General features: G+C 40.7%; 1 protein-coding gene across 1 annotated transcript; it reads left to right on the forward strand.

The window, feature by feature from the left end:
• Positions 1 to 13,542: 13,542 nt before the first annotated feature.
• On the forward strand, positions 13,543 to 16,984 carry LOC118855346 (bone marrow proteoglycan-like). Its single transcript, XM_036765419.1, has 5 exons — positions 13,543 to 13,603; positions 14,321 to 14,595; positions 15,878 to 16,009; positions 16,418 to 16,529; positions 16,926 to 16,984. The coding sequence occupies exons 1-5, from the start codon at positions 13,543 to 13,545 to the stop codon at positions 16,982 to 16,984; spliced, it is 639 nt and encodes a 212-aa protein (XP_036621314.1).
• Positions 16,985 to 20,136: the final 3,152 nt, after the last annotated feature.

The following is a 20,136-nucleotide window of genomic DNA, read 5'->3' on the forward strand; positions in this document are numbered from 1 at the left end:
ATGACCTCCTAATCTACATATTTGCCCTTCATCTCTCTTTTGATTTCTCTCCCTTCTCATGCTCTCATGCTCTCCCTTCTCACCTCTATCTCTTGAAGCCTGTCTTCCAAACATAATGCCTACTTGGATCTTCACCACATACATCTCAATTTCAGCATATCCAAACAAAACTCATATTTCCCCCAAAGTCAACACCAGTCTCCTAGTTTCCCAATTTCTATTGAGGTTATTAACATTCTTTTCATTACTCAAGTCCCTAACCAACTGAAATCTTCACATATCTAATCAATTCCCAAGTCTTATCCACTCTATCTTCTCAAGATCTCTTTTATCTTCCCTCCTTCTCTTCACAGCTAGTCTAATCCAGACCTTTCTCACCTGTTTCCTGAATTATTGAAATTGCCCCTTGATTGGTCTCCCTGCATCCGGTCTTTGCTCTCTCCAATCTATCCCCAACATATACATAAAAGCGATTCCTATAGCACAGTTCTGGCCATTTCTTTCCCTTGTCCAATAAATTTCCATGGCTCTCCATCGCCTCTGCTTGCCATTTATAATTCTTCACAGTAGTCTCCTTCCATCTGTCTTTCCAAGCTGCTTGCACATTCTTCTTCCTCACATGCTCTATATTCTTGCCAGACTAGCCTGCTGGCTGTTCTCTGAATGCAAGGTTCCATCCCCTTCTTTCATTTCATTCTCCATTCCATTCCAGGCTTTTGTAGACTGTCCCCTGGACATGGAGTGCTCTCCCTTCTCACCTCTAACTCTTGGAGCAATTAGCTCCCTTCAAAAGTTGGCTTGAGTGTTGTCTTTCAAGAGGTCTTGACTGAATCCTCCAACTATTCATTCCTGCCCCTGCCAAAATCACTTTGCCTTTATTTTATATACATCTCATCTTAACTTATCTGTAAATATGTTGTATTCTCCCAGTAGAATATAAGCTCGTTGAGGGTAGGAACTGTTTTATTGTTGTCTTTGTGACTCTAGAACCTAGCACAGTACCTGGCATATAGTAAAAGCTTAATAATTATTTGTAGATTTATTGATCTCCATATATTTTATTTTGAATAATATTTTATTTTTTATTCACAACTACATTAAAAACAAATTTTGAAAATTCTGAGTTCTAAACTCTCTCTTCCCTACCCCCTCTTCATACATCTTTAGACATAAATCATTACCTCTATTCTCTCTCCTGCTTCCCAGAGCCTAAACTTTTCCCAGGAGCAGAAGTTATTATTATCCTATGGCCAACCAGGCAGCAAACCCCTAGCTTAGATAGGATGGTCTTCAGATAAACACAGTTTATCCCTGGCCCCAAACTCAAAGACTGTCCAGTTTGGTAGGACTTGACAAAGTTTGTGCTCCATTACCTCAGTGTTGAAGTGTCTAGGCTTGAGTACACAGTCCTCATTGCTACTTCCATAATAGATTTCCCAGAAGGCTTGAGAGGAAACCCTAAGATCTGGGAAAGGATTAGGGAAATGGTCAGAAAGACATGTGAGTTGTTGGAAGATTTTGGTCTTATCTGTCCTTTGTAAACTCATTTCCCGTAGGAAATGACTTAAGATGTAACAGGCTGAGGAAGGAGAGAGGCCGTTTGGTGAGTCAGTCAGAAAGTATTTATGAAGTGCTTAGTAGGTGTTAGGCACCTAGCAAAGAGCTGCAAATAGGCTAGTGTGGTTGGATCGTAAAATGGGCAGAACATAGGAAAATGTAAGAAGACTGGAATGACTGAAAACAGCCAGATGGTGAAGGGCTTTAATGGAAGATTTAATGGAAGAAGGGAAGATGAAAGAAAGGGGATTGGATTGGGAATATTGTTAGATGCAAACTTCAATCCTTCAGTCCTCTCACCATTGGCCATTCCATCTACTCATACAAATCAGAACCCCTCTTAGACTTAGTCAGCCATAGAGAGATATGATGACCCCAAAATTTATTATCTTATGTCCAGCCTTGTGGTGAGCTACTAACTTAGGATGATCCTCTGGTGACAAACATACAGTTCTTTCCTGACTCCAAACTCAAAGACCTTCCAGTGTAGTATGACTTGATAAAGTTTGTGCTCCATTATCCTGACCCTTCAGAAGAAGTAAGGCTTAACTTTTGCCATAGCAAGGCATTAAATCCTCCTCTTGAGAGGAGGATTACACTCATAGAAATAAAAATTGTTCAAGGTAGAAGGACCCTCAGGACATAGACTATGTAATGTCAGAATAAGGAAGGTCCTTAGAACATTAGGGTTCTAAAAAGCTGGAGAGATTGTTTAGTGCTGTTAGGCCTCTTTTTAGAGATGGGGAACGAGAATCAGAAAAATTCTGACTTGACTAAGTCAGACAGCTAATCAGTGGTGGAAAGGAGTCTAAAACTCAAATTTTCTAACTCTCAAGTCAGCTCTGTCCAGGAAATAGCATTAAACTATTAACTGCAAAAACTCTAGTAGTGTTTTCCATATAGCTAATGTGAAAATATACTTGGTGGAGGTTTAGTGAAGAACTTGGTGTACTGAGAGTTAGAAAACCCAGGTGTGAATATTGGCTCCATCACCTACTACTAATATGAACTTGGACTAGTCACTTCCCCCCCAAACCCTGGTTTCTTTTTCTGTAAAATGGGATAAAACAAAATATAAATAATGAGAGATTGAACCTGTGATTTCATTGTTATAGGGAACTCCCAGGTGAGGAAATCCTTCTCCCTATTCACCTTCACTGCAACATACAATCTTAGAGAGTTGTCTAAAGCACTGAGAATTAATTGATTTGCTAAGTGTAATACAGCCAGAATGTGACAGAGTTAGGACTTGAACGCAGATCTTCCAGGCTCTGAGGCTAGCTCTCTATCTACTCATCACACTGACTCTCAAGTAATAATTATCATTACTTGATAATAATTAGTACTATAACTTATCTCAATGAATTGCTGTGAGGATCTTACAAAATGATATATGTGCCTGCAGAATATTTTGTAACTGAGATGGGGTTATTAAGGTTATTTACTTCCTCTTCTGTTAACCTGGGCAATTTGTATTTCTGCAAATATTCATCATTTCCCTAAGGTTATCAAATTTATGGGCATATAATTGGACAAAATAATTCCTAATTATTGTTTTAATTTCCTCTTCATTGGAGAGGAATTCACCCTATTCATTTTTGATACTGGTAATTTGGTTTTTTTCTTTTTTTTAATCAAATTGACCAAAGATTTATCAATTTTATTGGTTTTTTCATAAAATCAGCTCTTAGTTTTATTTATTAGTTCAATAGTTTTCTTGATTTCAATTTTATTATTCTCTCCTTTGATTTTCAGTATTTCTAATTTGGTATCTAATTGGGAATTTTCAATTTGTTCTTTTTCTAGCTTTTTCAGTTGCATGCCCATTTCATTGATCTCCTTTTTATCTATTTTATTCATAAAGTCTCAGTGGTATCTATGACTCAAATTAGCCTCTTTGTGTTAAAATATCTAGTTCAAAAGGAATAGGATAGGTAGTAGTAGTAGTAGTAGTAGTAGTAGTAGTAGTAGTAGTAGTAGTTGTAGTAACAATAATCTAGTTCATCTCACTTGTTATCCATAATGTGTGAATTTGTAAATAGATGTCTGAGGCAATGAGTTTAATTGTTGACAAACTTCTTGGATTGTGTCTTCTCTGGATTTCTGGGCTGCTGTACTACTATTTTTCCTATATGTTGGTTATTCTCTGGGATACCTCGCTTGTTAAATATACATAAACAGTTGTTCTCCTTCCCTTCCCTACCCTTTCCTTCCCTCTTCTCCCTTCCCCTTTCTTCCACTTCCCTTCCCTCCCCTTCCTTTCCCTTCTCTTTCTGTCCCTTATTCTCTCTTTCTCTTTCCAAAGAATTACAGAGTTTGAGAGGGGAAGGACCTCAGTGACTATCTAGTTCAACCTATATCTGAATGAAGTCCCCATTATGACATATCAGCCTTTGCTAGACAACCCCAAGGAAGGGTGACCCACAATGACTCAAGGCTTATTTTAGTCTTGGGCACCTCTTTTGGTTAGGGAATCTTTCCAGACATCAAACTTAAATTTGCTTCTTTGTGATTTCCATAATTTGCTCCTGGTTCTGTCTCTTGAAGACAAACAGAATGAAACTAAGCAGTTCTACTTGACAGTCCTTCAAATACTTGGCACAGTTAGTATGTCTCTCCTGAGTCTTCTCTTCTCCAGGCTATACACTAGTTCCTTCAACTGATTCCCATATACCATAGATTCAAGCCCCTACACTATTGTATTACCATGTTCCTCTCCAGCTTATCAGTATATTTTTTAACCATGGAACTTAGAACCAAATACAATAGTCCAGATATGGGATGACCAAGGCAAAATACTGCCAGGGTAATGACTCCTTGTTCCTGGAAGCTATGTTTCCCCTAAGGCAGCCTCAGTTTAAGTTATTTTGGCTGCAAATCACTCCTCTGAGTCAAATTGAGTTTGCTGTCCATTGCAACCCACACATCTTTTCCAGCCAAATTGTTGTCTAAAAATGTCTTTCCTATGCTATACTTCTGAAGATGATTTTTGGAACCAAAGTGTAAGACTTTACATTTATCTATTGATCTTGCTTGTCAAGAGCCTTCTGGATCCCAACTCTCTCTTCCAGTGTGTTAGAGATCCTTCTCAGCTTGGTGTCATGCAAATTTCATGAATATCTTGTTTATCCCTTTGTCAAAGTCATTAACAAAAATGTTAAACCATAGAATTGAGAATCCTTATGATTAGATTTGTAGTCCTCCAGGCATATGCTTTAAAAAAATCAGCTCCTGTTAGGTTGCATTCCATTCCTGGGCAAGAGCCCATCATTCCCAAATTTTAAGCTGTGATCTCGAAATTCAAATTCCATTTCCCAACACCATATTCTTAGCTAGCTATTCACATCCCAAATTTGCCTTTATCTTCTAAAGTTCTTGTCTTTGATTGACAGTGGTGATGAAAAGATTACCTGTGACCCTGAGGTCTTCAGTTCCTCATTCAATCAATTATTCAACCAAAAGGCATTTATCAATTGGCTTTTATCTACAAGGCACTGTGCTAGGCTCTAGCAACACAAAAATAGGAATGGATTTACAATTTTTAGCAATCCTTCTAGCAACATTATTTGTGTCCGTGTGAATTTCCAGAACAGAAAATCATGTTTAATTAGTTTTGGGAAGGTATCTATCATTGGACAGCTAGTGGCACAGTGGATAAAATGCTGGGCCTGAAGATAAGAAGACATGAATTAAAATCTGGCTTCAGTGTGACCTTGGGCAAGTCACTTAACCTTGCTTGTCTTAGTTTTCTCATCTATAAAATGGACTGGAGAAGGAAATGGTAAACCATTTCAGTATCTTTGCCAAGAAAACCCCAAATGAGGTCAGGAAGAATCAGATTAACTGAAACAACTGAACAAAAACAAAATCTATCATATTCTGAATTCACTCACAGTTCAAATAGCAAACCCTTTTGTTGTAATTTTTTTTTTTTTGCTACACCAGAAAGGCATTCTGTCTTCTTTCTAACTGAAATTCTGTGGTTCCTCTCCTCTCCTGTTCTGAATGCTAAATTCATTTACTATTGGAATCTCCACCAGTGGTGGGACATGAAGTTTTTTCCAGTGTTTGGCTTTGTAAAGAAACTACTTAAGTTGAAAGGAGACAACTGAACTCCAAATCCACTCTTTCTCTAATTTATATTAGATACCTCCCCTTCAAAGCAACTGGGGGTGAGGCATATCTCTGGTAGTGGCCAGCAGTCCCTTCCTGTTCCCTTGGGGTACTTAGATCTCCTCAACACTTTTAGATTGCTAAGGGGAACGAAGCTACTTCTCCCCTTAACCAACTAAGTCACAGTTGAGTTAATAAGCATACTAGCTCAGATAATTAAAGAGATGAGTGACACAAAGAAAACAATACAAAGATTGAGAGGTTACAAAGGATTATAATTCACTAAATAACTGGTGTAATCTTGTACAAATTGACAGAGACATCCCTATCCATTTCCTCTAAATTTGGTCAAAAGTGGAGACTAGATTTTGAAAAAATGTTTTAAAATTGTTTTAAAATGTCCAAATTGAGGAAAATGTTAAAATTGAGGAAAAATAGAACATTTATGTATTAGGAAAAGAAGTGGAAGACAGGGGAAGTTGGAAAAGTGCTTGGAGTCAATAGGCCAAAGAGGCCCTTTGATAGATGAGGAAAGTGAGACAAGGGGGGGGTGTCACATGGCTGGTTAAGCATTGCAGCCAGGAGTCAAAGCCAGTTATCCTAACTCTAGGGCCCGTGCTTTCTCCACCTAACTGAACAAATGTGAAGTCAGAAGACTTAGATTTGAGACCTGGCTCTGCCATTTACTGTGAGATCTCACGGAAATAATATTACTTCTCTGAATCTGTTTCTCTATCAGTAAAATAAGGATAATATTGCCTATTGTGCCAGTCCATAGGATAATTTGGAGGATCACATGATATAATGTATCTTAAAGTCTTGGTAAATTGTTAAGGGCCATACAAATATGCAGTATTCATATTAATAACCAATAATGAAATTCATATTATTTACTTTTATACCTCAATGGGTCTCCATCTGTGATCTCACTGGTACAGGTACTTGCTGAAACATACAGATTGAGATCCATCCATACCTATCAATTCACTATTGGCCATGTTATCCTGTAGATATGACATGGGCATCCACACAGCATGCCAGGGTCCTTCCTGTTGTTGAGTTCCATTGACATTGGATGGGAATGGAGCACACAAAATGGCCACACAAAACGATTAACCCTTATTTTCACTACATGACCAGCCGGTCTTTTTGTCTTTCATACACCTCTCTGATGACACTCCACATCTCCATTGTAAACCATTGGTAATGTGTTATTGATAATGTGTTAAAGCCTGTTTATGCCTACTGTGTGTCTCCATTGCTCTTTGGATAATGTTCTACTTTTGTTTTTAACAAACTGTGGCATTCTGTGTTTCCAAGCCATTCAGTATCACTAGGGGAGTGCTATTATTAAAAAGATTATTATTTTCAGGGAAGAGTTTGGGCTCAATGAAACATTGGTAATGCAATGCAACCCACTGTCCTCCTACTGTTTATTATTATTATATTAATAATAAGAGTAAGGAGCCACTTTCTCTTTCTAAAGACTCTCGCTCAAAGGTGGTGGCAGACTTCTAGATCTGCTAAGGATAAGAATGTACAAGGGGGGGGCGGGGCGGAGCCAAGATGGCGGCTGGAAAGCAGGGGCCAGTGTGAGCTCCCTGCCGAGTCCCTCCAAAAACCTATTAAAAATGGCTCTGAACCAATTCTAGAATGGCAGAACCCACAAAACAGCAGAGGGAAGCAGGGCTCCAGCCCAGGACAGCCTTGATGGTCTCTGGGTGAGGTCTATCCCACGCGGAGCTGGGAGCAGAGGGGAGCCGTGGGGAGCCGAGCCCAGCCGAGCCTAGCATGAGCTGTGCGGACCAATCAGACCAGAAGCCGGGCGGACTTCTCAACCCACAAACACCAAAGACAGCGGAGAAGGTTAGTGGGAAAAGCTGTGGGAGTGCAAGGAGTTCACGGTTCAGCTTCCAGCCCCGGGTAGCGGAGGTGGGGCAGCTACAGCTGCTGCTGCTTCTGGCCCCAGGCCCACCTGGTGGGAGGAGTTAAGTGGCGGATCAGAGCAGGAGTGCACAGCCTGCTGAAGATCTAAGCCCAGTCTGGACTGGGGGTCCTTGGGGAAGGAGGAGTGCGGCTCTGACAGAGCTGGCACCTCCCTCCCAAACGTAGAACATAGAACTCGTTAGTCTACAAGCAGTCATACCCCACTGAAAAACTCAAGGGTCAAGTTAGTTGGTTGGGAATATGGCCAGGCAGAGAAAACACGCCCAGATTCAGTCTCCGACTTTGCATTCTTTCTTTGGTGACAAAGAAGACCAAAACATACAGGCAGAAGAAGTCAACAAAGTCAAAGAGCCTACAACAGAAACCTCCAAGGAAAACATGAACTGGTCCCAGGCCGTGGAAGAGCTCAAAAAGGATTTGGAAAAGCAAGTTAGAGAAGTAGAGGAAAAATTGGGAAGAGAAATGAGAAGGATGCGAGAAAACCATGAAAAACAAGTCAATGACTTGCTAAAGGAGACCCAAAAAAATACTGAAAAATACACTGAAGAAAACAACACCTTAAAAAATAGACTAACTCAAATGGCAAAAGAGCTCCAAAAAGCCAATGAGGAGAAGAATGCCTTGAAAGGCAGAATTAGCCAAATGGAAAAGGAGGTTCAAAAGACCACTGAAGAAAATACTACTTTAAAAATTAGATTGGAGCAAGTGGAAGCTAGTGACTTTATGAGAAATAAAGATATTATAAAACAGAACCAAAGGAATGAAAAAATGGAAGACAATGTGAAATATCTCATTGGAAAAACCACTGACCTGGAAAATAGATCCAGGAGAGATAATTTAAAAATTATTGGACTACCTGAAAGCCATGATCAAAAAAAGAGACTAGATATCATCTTTCAAGAAATTATCAAGGAGAACTGCCCTGATATTCTAGAGCCACAGGGAAAAATAGAAATTGAAAGAATCCATTGATTGCCTCCTCAAAAAGAAATCTCCTAGGAATATTGTTGCCAAATTCCAGAGCTCCCAGATCAAGGAGAAAATATGCAAGCAGCCAGAAAGACACAATTTGAGTGTTGTGGAAACCCAATCAGAATAACCCAAGATCTGACAGCTTCTACATTAAGAGATCGAAGGGCTTGGAATACGATATTCCGGAGGTCAATGGAGCTAGGATTAAAACCTAGAATCACCTACCCAGCAAAACTGAGTATCATGCTCCAAGGCAAAATATGGATTTTCAATAAAATAGAGGACTTTCAAGCTTTCTTAGTGAAAAGACCAGAACTGAATAGAAAATTTGACTTTCAAACACAAGAATCAAGAGAAGCATGAAATGGTAATCAAGAAACAGAAATTGCAAGGGACTTACTAAAGTTGAACTGTTTTGTTTACATTCCTACATGGAAAGATGACGTGTATGATTCATGAGACCTCAGTATTAGGGTAGCTGAAGGGAATATGCATATATACATGTTTATGTATATATATAGGTGAATGTGTATGTATGTATATATCTATGTATATACATATATGTATATACATACACACACACACACACACACACACATATATATATAAAAGAGAGAGAGAGCAGACACAGGGTGAGTTGAAGATGAAGGGAAGATATCTAAAAGAAATAAAATCAAATTAAGGGATGAGAGAGGAACATACTGAGAGAGGGAGATAGCGAGAGATAGAATGGGGTGGATTTTTATCTCGCATAAAGGTGGCAAGAGGAAGCAGTTCTGTGGGAGGAGGCGAGAGGGCAGGTGAGGGGGGAATGAGTGAACCTTGCTCTCATCAGATTTGGCCTGAGGAGGGAATACCATACATACCCAATTGGGTATCTTACCCCACAGGAAAGAAGAGGGAGGAAGATAAAAAAATGGGTGGGATGATGGAGGGGAGGGCAGATGGGGGTGGAGGTAATCCAAAACAAACACTTTTGAAAGGGGACAAGGTCAAGGGAGAAAATTCAATAAAGGGGGATGGGTTGGGAAGGAGCAAAATATAGTTAGTCTTTCACAACATGAGTATTGTGGAAGGGTTAAACCTAATGATACACATGTAGCCTAATGGTACACATGCTTGACTTCTTAGGGAGGGTGGATAAGAAGGGAGGAGGGGAGAGAATTTGGAACTCAAAGTTTTAAAAACAGATGTTCAAAAACAAACAAAAAAAGTTTTTGCATGCAACTAGAAAATAAGATACACAGACAATGGGGCATAGAAATTTATCTTGCCCTACAAGAAAGGAAGGGAAAAGGGGATGGGAGGGGAGTGGGATAATAGAGGGAAGGGCTGACTGGGGAACAGGGCAACCAGAATATATTCCATCTTGGATGGGGGGAGGGTAGAAATGGGGAGAAAATTTGTAATTCAAACTCTTATGAAAATCAATGCTGAAAACTAAATATGTTAAATAAATTTAAATTAAAAAAATAGAATGTACAACAAATACGAGAGTTACTTCTTTATTGAATCTACTTAGGAGGTGGGGGTGGGGGAGGGCAGGGTATCTCTCCACCCAGAGAATGAAAGAATTCTGGGTCTGTTAGATGGGCAGAATGACATTCTCCACAGCTAGCTTAGAGTCTTGCACACAATATTCAATGAATGAATATGTGAATTAATGAATTAAAATGCACACCTGTCCTCCATACCTTCTTTCCAGGGGCACAATGAAGATGGAATGACCTCAAATGATACAATGGATGAGTAAGGACTTTGAAAGGTTGAAGACTGCATGGCCAAACGATTAGGTCCATGGAGGTTATTTTCCATCAGGTCACCTCTCTAAGGAATTGATTACCCCACTGGTGATGTTTCTCTGAGGCTCATATACTTTAGACAAACGGTAAAGTCATAAAACCAATTTTAAACAGGAAACTAAAAGCTAAGTCAGAGGCCAAGGTTTCAGTTGAGACTAAAGGACAATGGTTCATTAGGCTTTGAGAAAATGGGAAAGACATTTTCATGAAAAGGGACTTCTGATAATTTTCATTTTATAGAATTAGAAACTAAGACTCCCAGAGATGAATGAACTAGCTCAATGTCACACACACAGCTGGTGAGAGACAGTGACTGAATGAACCTTCTGCCTCCAAACCTTGTTTTTAACCTTAGTAATAGCTTCCCAGATGGTCAGGCCAGGTTATATATAAATATGTGTGTGTGTGTGTGTGTGTGTGTGTGTGTATGTTTGTAAAGTGTTTTACATATATTGTCCCATTTGAATCTCACTACTGTGTGAGGGAGATATGACTATTTTACAGAAGAAGAAAGTATCAGTGAAGGTAAAAAAACAAAACAAAACAAATCCATTATCAGAGGCATAACTTAAACTGAGGTCTTTCTGACACCACATTCATCACTCTATCTGCTATATCATGCTAATTTTCGATAATAGATGTCACTTTTGGGTCAGAGATGCCTGACAAGCAGTGCCTAGGCACCATTTGGGGGAACCTTCTCATTCTGTCTTACAACCTAATCTCAAGAAACATTGGGGTGGGGAAGATGTCACCTTTGGGTCAGAGACTTCTTTGGGTCAGAAACATGAAGGGCCTGAGCACCACTTGGGGGACCTTCTCATTCATCTTGCAGCCCATACTTAAGAAACATAGGATGATGTAAACATGATGCTAAACTGCCCTGGGAAGTAATGTTAGTGGACCTTTATTAATTCATTGATTTAAAGTTGGAAAGGACCTTCAAAGCCATTTAGTCCAACCTACACTCCCATGTTACAATTAAGACAACTGGGACCCAGTGTGGTTAAGTGAATTGCTTAAGAGTATATAGGTAGTATTTGGCAGAGATGAGATTTAAGGACAGGTCTTCTGACATTCCCAACCTGACTTATGTTGCCTGTAAATGGGGAAATGTCTGCCCAGACAGTACAGAGCATCTCAGGTCTGATTTCACAGGCAACTGCCCCACCCATTATCTCCAAAGGATCATGACTCTCATCACTGAAAGCTTATCTTTCAGATCTTGAACTGTTAGCTAAGACTGTTAGTCAAATATCTGACATTTCATGGTCAAGGCTTGAGGCCTTTCCAGGCTGAGGTGGGGATCCTGAGCCTTGGAGTCAAAGATAACTTTTCTTTGGGTCATTAGATAGAAATATCCTTGGTGCCTCTTGGAAGTCAATCATAGATTCCAAACCAGTTCCTTTAACACAAGACATACCAGCACTCAGACTTGTGAAACTGGATGGAGAGAGCCTCTAGCTAATGGATCAAAGGCCTGAGTTTTTGAACTCATATGAATTTGCATACTTTGCCCATGAAATGTCTCCCAACAATTCCTATGGACCGCAGCTCTGTGCTATTGCTCAGTAGGGAGATGAGAGAAAGTGTGAATGATTGAGAGACACTCAGCCCAGCTAGTGGGGAATCAATTGAAAGCACAATCCTTCTGAAAGTGGCTTAGTTGAGTTATCTTCTTACCTAAAAATGACTGATACACATTGTCATTCATGGACTCATTCCATTTTTGTAGCCTCCTAACCAATTCTATTTTTTATTATGAATTTAGCAAACATCAGCAAACATGAACATTTTAATATGCAAAGACCAGAAAAAGAATCTTGGATATGAAACATGAAGTTCTCTTAAGTAGTTTTTAAACTGTATATTAAATTGAACATGACAAAATTGCCTTTCTGTGCCCCTTCTGGACTTTGTTCTAGTCTCTTTAGTCAGTCAATCAGAATTTATTAGGCACCTAATTTATTCCAGGAACTGTGCTAAACACTAGAACACTCTTCTGAGTATTTTTAAAAAAATTCATTGATGCTCCTTCCTTTCTGTTCTTCCTCTTTCACATAACTGTCACCATCTACCCACTCTCTAGCCCAACTCTCCCACTCCATCCTAAAAATCCTTCCCTTGAACAAATAAGAACAGTTAAGCAAAACAAATTCAGACATTACCCATGTCTCAAAATTCTGCATCTCTAGTCTACCACTGAGATATCTGACAAGAGATAGGAAACATACTTCATCACTGGTCTTATGGAGGCACAACTGGTCAGTGCATGCCCTCATTCCTTCTTTTAATTCCTGTACCTAAATTAGTTCTGAAGAGTCAGCAAAACAATACATTTTCTTGGTCTGACTTCACAGACTTCTCTAACACCTTAATCTAACTTTTCCACATGGACTCTCAAGATTATTCGCCCTTCCATGGGACAGAGGGATATGAAATTCCCATATTATGTGGGTGCTAATGGCAAGTCTTTGTTAAGACAGATGGAGGACTGACTCCTTCAGTCTTCAAGGGCAGTTGAAGAGGAAAAGTTTCCCTAAAAAGGGAATGAGGAACTCTGCTGATTATCATCTTATCCTCCCTCACTTCTGGGGCAATAACTCTCTCCCCACTGGTCACTTCCTCCTAAGTCCTGATATAAGGGCTGTCCATGGACCTCAGCTGTTAAAGTCTCTGAGGGTTTGAGTCCAAGATCCCCAAGGAGGTAAGTATTTCCCTTTCAGTAGAAAGACGAGTGATCCAGGGGCTAGCTTGAAACAAGAGATTTGGGAAAAGCCTAATGAGAGTGTCTCCAGGGGTAGAATGACCACTATGATTTTACTCCCACTGGGCTGGAATTCCATTGCTTCTCTACTTTCTGGATCATTCTATTGGGGAGTGAATCTAGAGTGGAACAATGTTCCTCCTTCAATCCATAGCTGAGGAACTGGGAGGGGCAGGCTGGATTCTGGAAAAGGGACAGTTCTATCTGAGCAAATTGGAAATTGTCTTCCCCTTCTCATTATTTCTTCCCTTCTCTTCTTGTGGCCATGTTGCACATCTCAGAATTTGTTTATTTATTGTGTGAAGTTATTTATTCTTTATAACATTCTTTGGAGAAGCCTGAGACAGAGAAGGACAAAAGTTGTGCCTCTGGGACTGAGAAGAGATGAAGCTCTTTCTGATCCTCTCACTTTTCCTGTTGGGAACAGTCTCCTCCTTTCATTTGAGTAAGTTTTTTTTCATACCTCATTCTCCATCTATTTTCTTCTTCTGTTCTTTCTTGTTCCTTCTGGGCTCAGGCCGAGATCTTCATCTTGTTCTTTTACCAGGCTAATAAGGCCAACAAGGTGGGTACAAAAGGACATTATTCTTGGAGTAAACAAAAAAAACCTTGGAACCTAGCACTGGGTCTGCCTGTGACTATGGGCAAGTCACAGCCCCTTCCTCAGCCCTGGTTTCCTTATCCATGAATGGGGAATAATTGTATTGACAATACCTGCCTCACAGGATTATTGTGAAGAAAGCACTTTATGACCCAGGAAGAGTTATAGAAAGGGAGCTATTATTCAGCTCAGATTTTGTACCTAAGTTTTCTGTCAGGGATTTTGGGCTCTTTTCTAAGGAATAGGCTCTCTATATCTTAGGGGGAAAGGCCCGGAACATTTCTAGCCTTTTTATAAGACTCTCAGCTCTTCTTTGTCTTCTATCTGCAAGCCTACTGTTTCAGTCTGGAGAGATATCCCACCTACATATGCTATAAGCTGGTGAAGTTAGCTTCCTCCAACACAGAAGGGGCAACCTCTATTAACTAGATAGGATTCAATATTACTAACCATTTTAGAGGCATCGAAAAATTGGGAGCTGTCCATGGTTTCCTGAGAGAAATCAATGAAAAGAATAGGAGGGACAATTTTAGTCAGTTCTTTTTTTTTTCTCTATTCCAGAGAATGAGGATCTCAGGATAGATACACCAGAGAAACAAGAGACACTGAATCAAGAACAAGAGATTTCAGATGAAGAGGAGAGCCTGGCCTCTGGAGAAGATGAGTCCTGGTGGGAAAAGGAAGAGGCTTCAGAGTTAGTCCCAGTCCCAGCTACTAAAGAAGATGATAATGTGTGCCCCAAGGAGGAGGACATAGTTCATTTGACAGGTACCCCAGAGTGCCAGGGCTGCCGCTTTCTGCTGATCAGACAACCAAGAACATTTAGAAATGCTCAAGTAAGTGAAAGTATTGATCATTTGGGGAAGAATGTAAGGAAAAGTTAATTTTATAAGAAAGTTTTGGAAGATAAGGGCCTCACCCCTTCCTGATTAGTTAATTTCCCATTGGGAAGGACCCCAGGATGTCACAGAAGCTGGGTCAAGAGTGAGGAGGCAGGAGAGAAGGTGTTGGTGGGAGTATATTGAGTGAGGTATAGGACTTGACTATTATTAGAAGAACAGAACCATAAAATGTTAGACTTGTCAGGGAAATAAGGAATGGAGATGTAACAGATTGAAAGACCTCAATAGCATATTGAATAGAAGCATAGAATCTTGGACAATGGAACATCAGACCTAGAAAGAATCTTAGAACGTAGTTTATCAGAGCTAGAAGAGACCATAGGACCTCTGAGGACTGTCAGGGATTGAAGGCATATTGAGTTAACCTTAGAAATGATCTAGTCCAAGCTCATCACTTCACTTATGAGGACACAGAGAGAAAGGTTAAATGACTTACAAAGGATCAATAGATAATAGCTAAAATACAGTATCAAAGGTGGAAGAGACTTTAAAATATATACTACTAGAACTTGGAAGGTATCTTGGAATATAAATTATGGAATGTTAAAGTGGAAAGGAATTATAGGTACAATCTACTATAAGCTCCTTATTTAACAGATAGGGAAATCGAGATGCAGAACAATTTGGATTTCCTCAATGTCAGATAGCTATGTAAGTGACAGAACAAGGAGTAGAATAAAGATTCCCTGAATCCCATTTCAGGACAAGCCACCAAATTGTTCATTATAGAAACTACAATAGTCAGCTTGCCTTAACTGGTCAGATAATACACTTGGCAGAATATAACAGAAAACAAATTAGATAGGGACCCAGAAGGCCTAGGTTTTGCCTTGTACACTGTAGACTAAGGATTGCTTGGTTGGATCAGCTTAGATCACACTGAATTCAATTTCCTAGGTTGTATTTCTCCCTAGCTGTCAGTTCCCCTTGGAGTCCCATTTTTCTCACTTATACAGTGGAGACTATGGCATTGACATAACTGATTGCATGGGACATTTGGGAGGAAAGTATAACTTTTAAAGTGTTCTATAAGTGATGACATTGTCTTTCTGTATGGGTAAATTGGGCCAATGTCATACATGACATATGACAAACATGATTTAAACCCTAAAGAGCTTAACAATAACTCTTTACAAGAGTTAAGATAACTATAAGGTGGACAGAGGGTGCCATTTCTTCTCATTCCCACCCCATCTTCTATATCTTATCTTTTCAGTCTGTCTGCCAGCGCTGCTACAGGGGCAGACTGGTCTCCATCCACAACTACAACTCCAATTATCTAATCTATAAAGCATCTTGTGGAATCAACCAGGGCCAGGTTTGGATTGGAGGCCATGTCACTGGCTGGGTAAGTGACAAGAGTCTAACACCTGTCATGGCTATTTCTTCCTTGGATTTCCATTTAGGGGCCATGTTAACTTCTTAGTCTCAATGTAGGCTGGACACAACTGGTGATGTTGTCTCCTTGTTATGCCATGGAGAATCAGAGTTGGGCTAGCAAACTTGGGGGTGCTCTGAGGTTATGTTATAGGTTATACATCTCCAGCAGAAAGTGCTGCTTATGGATCTGTTCAGAATAGTTCCTAGTTTTGCCCTGCATACCCAGTGGGTGTGTGGGACCACACCCACTCTGGCTGGCAGTGAGCCTGGCTAGCAGGAATACATTTTCAGCCTACTCCCTGGTCTGCCTTCCCTGCCTAGGGAGAATGGCACTGTGTAGACTCTCTCTTATCTGCTCATTGCATTTTCCATGTAGGGTCCCTGTAAGAGATTCTTCTGGCTTGATGGGAGCCGTTGGAATTTTGCTTATTGGGCATCTGGTCAGCCTGGGAATGGTGGGGGCAACTGTGTGGCCTTGTGCACCAGAGGTAAGTAGGAGCTAGGAGCAGTGGAGGGATGTGGTTGGTAAGAGACAATGAGGGAGAAAGAAGCCTTCTCTATTTTGTCCCTTTTGGCCTCTGTACTCTGAAATCATAGTCCTAGTACCTAGGACTAATGGGCAAGAGAGCAGAAATATCACAAGTACTAGGCAGTCTTAGGACATAAAAGATGCCCCATGAAAGAACTTATTCATGGGAACCCCAAGTCAATGGACCTCTTTGGAGGAGAGGCCTTTGGGCTACTTTGGGCCTCCTGTGATAGAGAATGTGGTTGATAAGGCAGTGGAGCTCTTTGGAGGGTAGTCAAAGGGGGGAGGGCAGAAGGAGAAAGAGAAAAGGGGAGGAGGAGTATGGAGCCGTGAAAGCCTCCTATTTTCTTCACAGGGGGTCATTGGCGAAGAGCTCCATGTGTCCGGAGGCTGCCGTTTATCTGCTCTTACTGAACCAGGTCAATTCATAGACTTCCCAGTGGCTGCCACAGAGAATCCTCTGCAGACTCTGCTGTCAGCTCCCTCCCTTCCCATTTCTGAGATTACAGTTCTTCACTTGCAATAAATCAGAGTTCTTGAAAAGAGAACTGGGCTCCTTTCTTTGCTCTCTTTACACCCCACTCACATCAAGAAGGGTTCTGTGGAGGGCCACTACATTTACACACATGTGCTGAGAAAGGGTCTATAGAGGACCACTTTTTAAGGAAGAGGAAAGGAGAATGCAAGTAGGACAGCTGGTGGCAAATGGAGATTGAGAGCTAGAATAGACAACTCTATTGGTTCCATGATTTCGGATGCCTTGTTTCTAGTAGAGACCTAAAGATCAAAGATGGAAAGGACCTTAGAACTTCGAACATGGCCTATGGACCTCAGGGCACTGGAATAGCCCAAAGCACTTATGATATTTGAGTATGAAGAAATCTTCAGGTCATCTAATCCAGAGGTCCTTAACCTATTTTAGGTCATGGAACAGCTCTTCAGTCTGGTGAAACTTATGGGATCTTTGCTTAGAATATAATTTTTAAATAATTGAAGGAAATGATAAATTTCAGTTAGAGGCTATAGAAAAGATACATTCCCTCCCCCCCATTCATCCCAGTTCCTAGACCCCCTGAGACCATGGAAGCTGTCTAGATTAAGACCCTCTGACCTAGTTCAACTGCTTCATTTACAAATAGATAAGGAAACTGGGGCCCAAAGAGGGAAAGGAACATAGGATCATAACCTCATAGATTTAAAGTCAAAAGGACCTTAAAATCTTTTAGTTCACTCCCTTCATTTTGTACATGAGGATGCTGAGACCCAGAGAGGGGACCTGATTTGATGAATATAGTAAGAAACATAGACAGGAATGGAACCTTGTTTTTCTGATTCCAGATCCATGTATCTTGGCATTCTATTTCTGTAAATCTTTGTGACACAATCTGTCTGGACAGCCTTTATTTACCCCCATACCTTCCCAATCCAATAAAGCAAGGATGGTGTAAGATATAGAAATTTCAGGAGTCACCAACAACAATTGGCTCTTAAGGATGAGAGCAGCTTGGTAGAAAGAGGAGCATGGGTTTGGAAGTAGGACATCTGGATTAGAGCAGTGGAATTTCCACTCAACAGCTGTGTGATATTGGGTCAGTCCTTTACTTCTCTGAGGCTGCTTCTTCATTTGTTAAATGTGAAAAATCATACTTGCCCTGCCTAGCACATTGGCTTATGATGACCAAACAAGAAAATGTAGAGGAAAAGAATTTAGAAATTTTTAAAAATAGGTAAAGAAATTCAGATAATAAATAAAAATGCTATCTAATGCATATTATTTTTAATGAGGGCCCCAAGCCAACCTATCCAAAGGTTACTTTAGCTTTGACTGGCTGTGGCAGTGCTCTGGGTGTGCGGGCTGGGGCAGAAGGGATACAGAGCAGATATACAGCTCATGAGGCATGACCTTTACATGCCCTAACAGGGTGTTTGCCCAACTAGGGAATCAGGGAGTTTTAGGTATGTTTCTTCATCTTTCAAATGAGGAGCATCGTGCTCTCTCTGTCTTGCACATATTGAGCGCCCAGGAACACTTACACCTTAAATCTGGAAGTTTATAATACCTGTTTTCTCTCTCTCTGTACCATTCTGCCTCCTTCTATAATCCAGGTGTCTTGGGGGACTTCCCTCATGGCTGCACTCTGAAGCAGGTGCTGCAAGTATCATTAATCCCATCTGAGAGTAGAGACAACTGGGGTTCAGAGGGGAAAATGACTTGTCTGAGGTTATGAAGATCTTATTCACAATCCAGTGCTCTTTCCACCAAGATGCCCTCTTGCAAGGTCAGTTTGTAAACCAAGAAATTTCCTTGTAATTGACAATAGTGACTTACTGATTATCACTGCAAGTCTGAGAGAAATACCCTTGAGTTCTTGTCTATCAATCATACACAGATCAATCAACCAGCAAGCATTTAGTTCTGGGCCAGGTGCTTGGGCATATGCAGAGAGAAGCAAACAGATCTGAGGCAGAGCCTGTGGTCAGTGGTGATGGTGATATGACCATAGAAGTTTTCCAGGGTAGCTTTGATTCAGAAGGATCAGAAAGTGTTAGAGGACCCCCTAAGGTATCTAATCCTGTTCTTCAGCCAATCATGCTGCTATCTACCTTTTGTGTGCAAGAGGGTGAGGAGGGAGTTGAAGTGATTGTGCATTCTGCCAGGGTCTGGCACTGGACAATAGACTTATTTAAATGGTGGGTTGAGAATATGCAAAGAGGTTAGTAGCTTCAGGAGGAAGAAAAATATCCCTGAAATTGAGCACAAGAACCTGGCAAGCTCCATATGGGAATGATGGATGGCTCCCAGAGGACTTAGCTTTATTCTCCTCTCTTTCTTTCCATTCTTCTTCTCTCTCAAGCATCTTTTTCTTTCCCATCTCCTTCTCTCCATCTTATTCTCTAGTCCCTTTTCTCTCCTATCAGCTTTCCTCATATTTGATACTCATAAGCCCCCCATCTTCCCTCTGTCCTGTAATTCCCACTCTTTCATCTCTAAGTCTATGAGTCTATAGGGGATTTTTGCTCTCCTTATACCCAAGCCAGTCCCACTGTCACGGTGGGTGCAGATGATCAGCTTGCACATACAAATGCAGAAGTGTCTGAACGTGAAATAAAGGGCAGCCAAAGCCTGATATCGCAGGGCAACTGTCCGCTACTATTTCCCCAGAACCTGATAAGAGATTTTGCCCCCTCTCCCCTGAGAGCTTATCTTACAGCTCAGGGGCTATTGGCCAATCTCAGTGACTAAAGAGCCTAGGATTGAGTGTCACCTCCTCCCCACCCCACACACATCCCATACTAGGAAAAAAGGCTTTAAGACTCAGGATAAGGAGGCCTTTTCTTTGGGGGCATGGGACAGAGTGTCCTCTTATCCTTTTTGAGACCAAGCAGCAATTAAAAATCAGTGCCACTATCTTAAGCCACTCCAAGATTCTGAGACCTCCTGTTTGTGAGACCAAGGTCTGGGGTTCCAATTTTATAAAGGTTTTCACATTTAGCATAAAAACATCTATCTCACAGTTGTTGCCACCCTAAGCCCAGCTAACCATTGCATGGCTCTGGACTTCTGC

This window comes from Trichosurus vulpecula, chromosome 6 (genome assembly GCF_011100635.1).
Source record: "Trichosurus vulpecula isolate mTriVul1 chromosome 6, mTriVul1.pri, whole genome shotgun sequence".
Lineage (NCBI taxonomy): Eukaryota > Metazoa > Chordata > Mammalia > Diprotodontia > Phalangeridae > Trichosurus > Trichosurus vulpecula.

Bases quoted from the DNA above. Each gene is read 5' to 3' on its own strand.
- LOC118855346 (XM_036765419.1), top strand. From the start codon at position 13,543: ATGAAGCTCTTTCTGATCCTCTCACTTTTCCTGTTGGGAACAGTCTCC. The intron at 13,604-14,320 runs GTAAGTTTTTTT...TCTCTATTCCAG, and splicing joins AGTCTCCTCCTTTCATTTGA to AGAATGAGGATCTCAGGATA. The intron at 16,010-16,417 runs GTAAGTGACAAG...TTTTCCATGTAG, and splicing joins GAGGCCATGTCACTGGCTGG to GGTCCCTGTAAGAGATTCTT.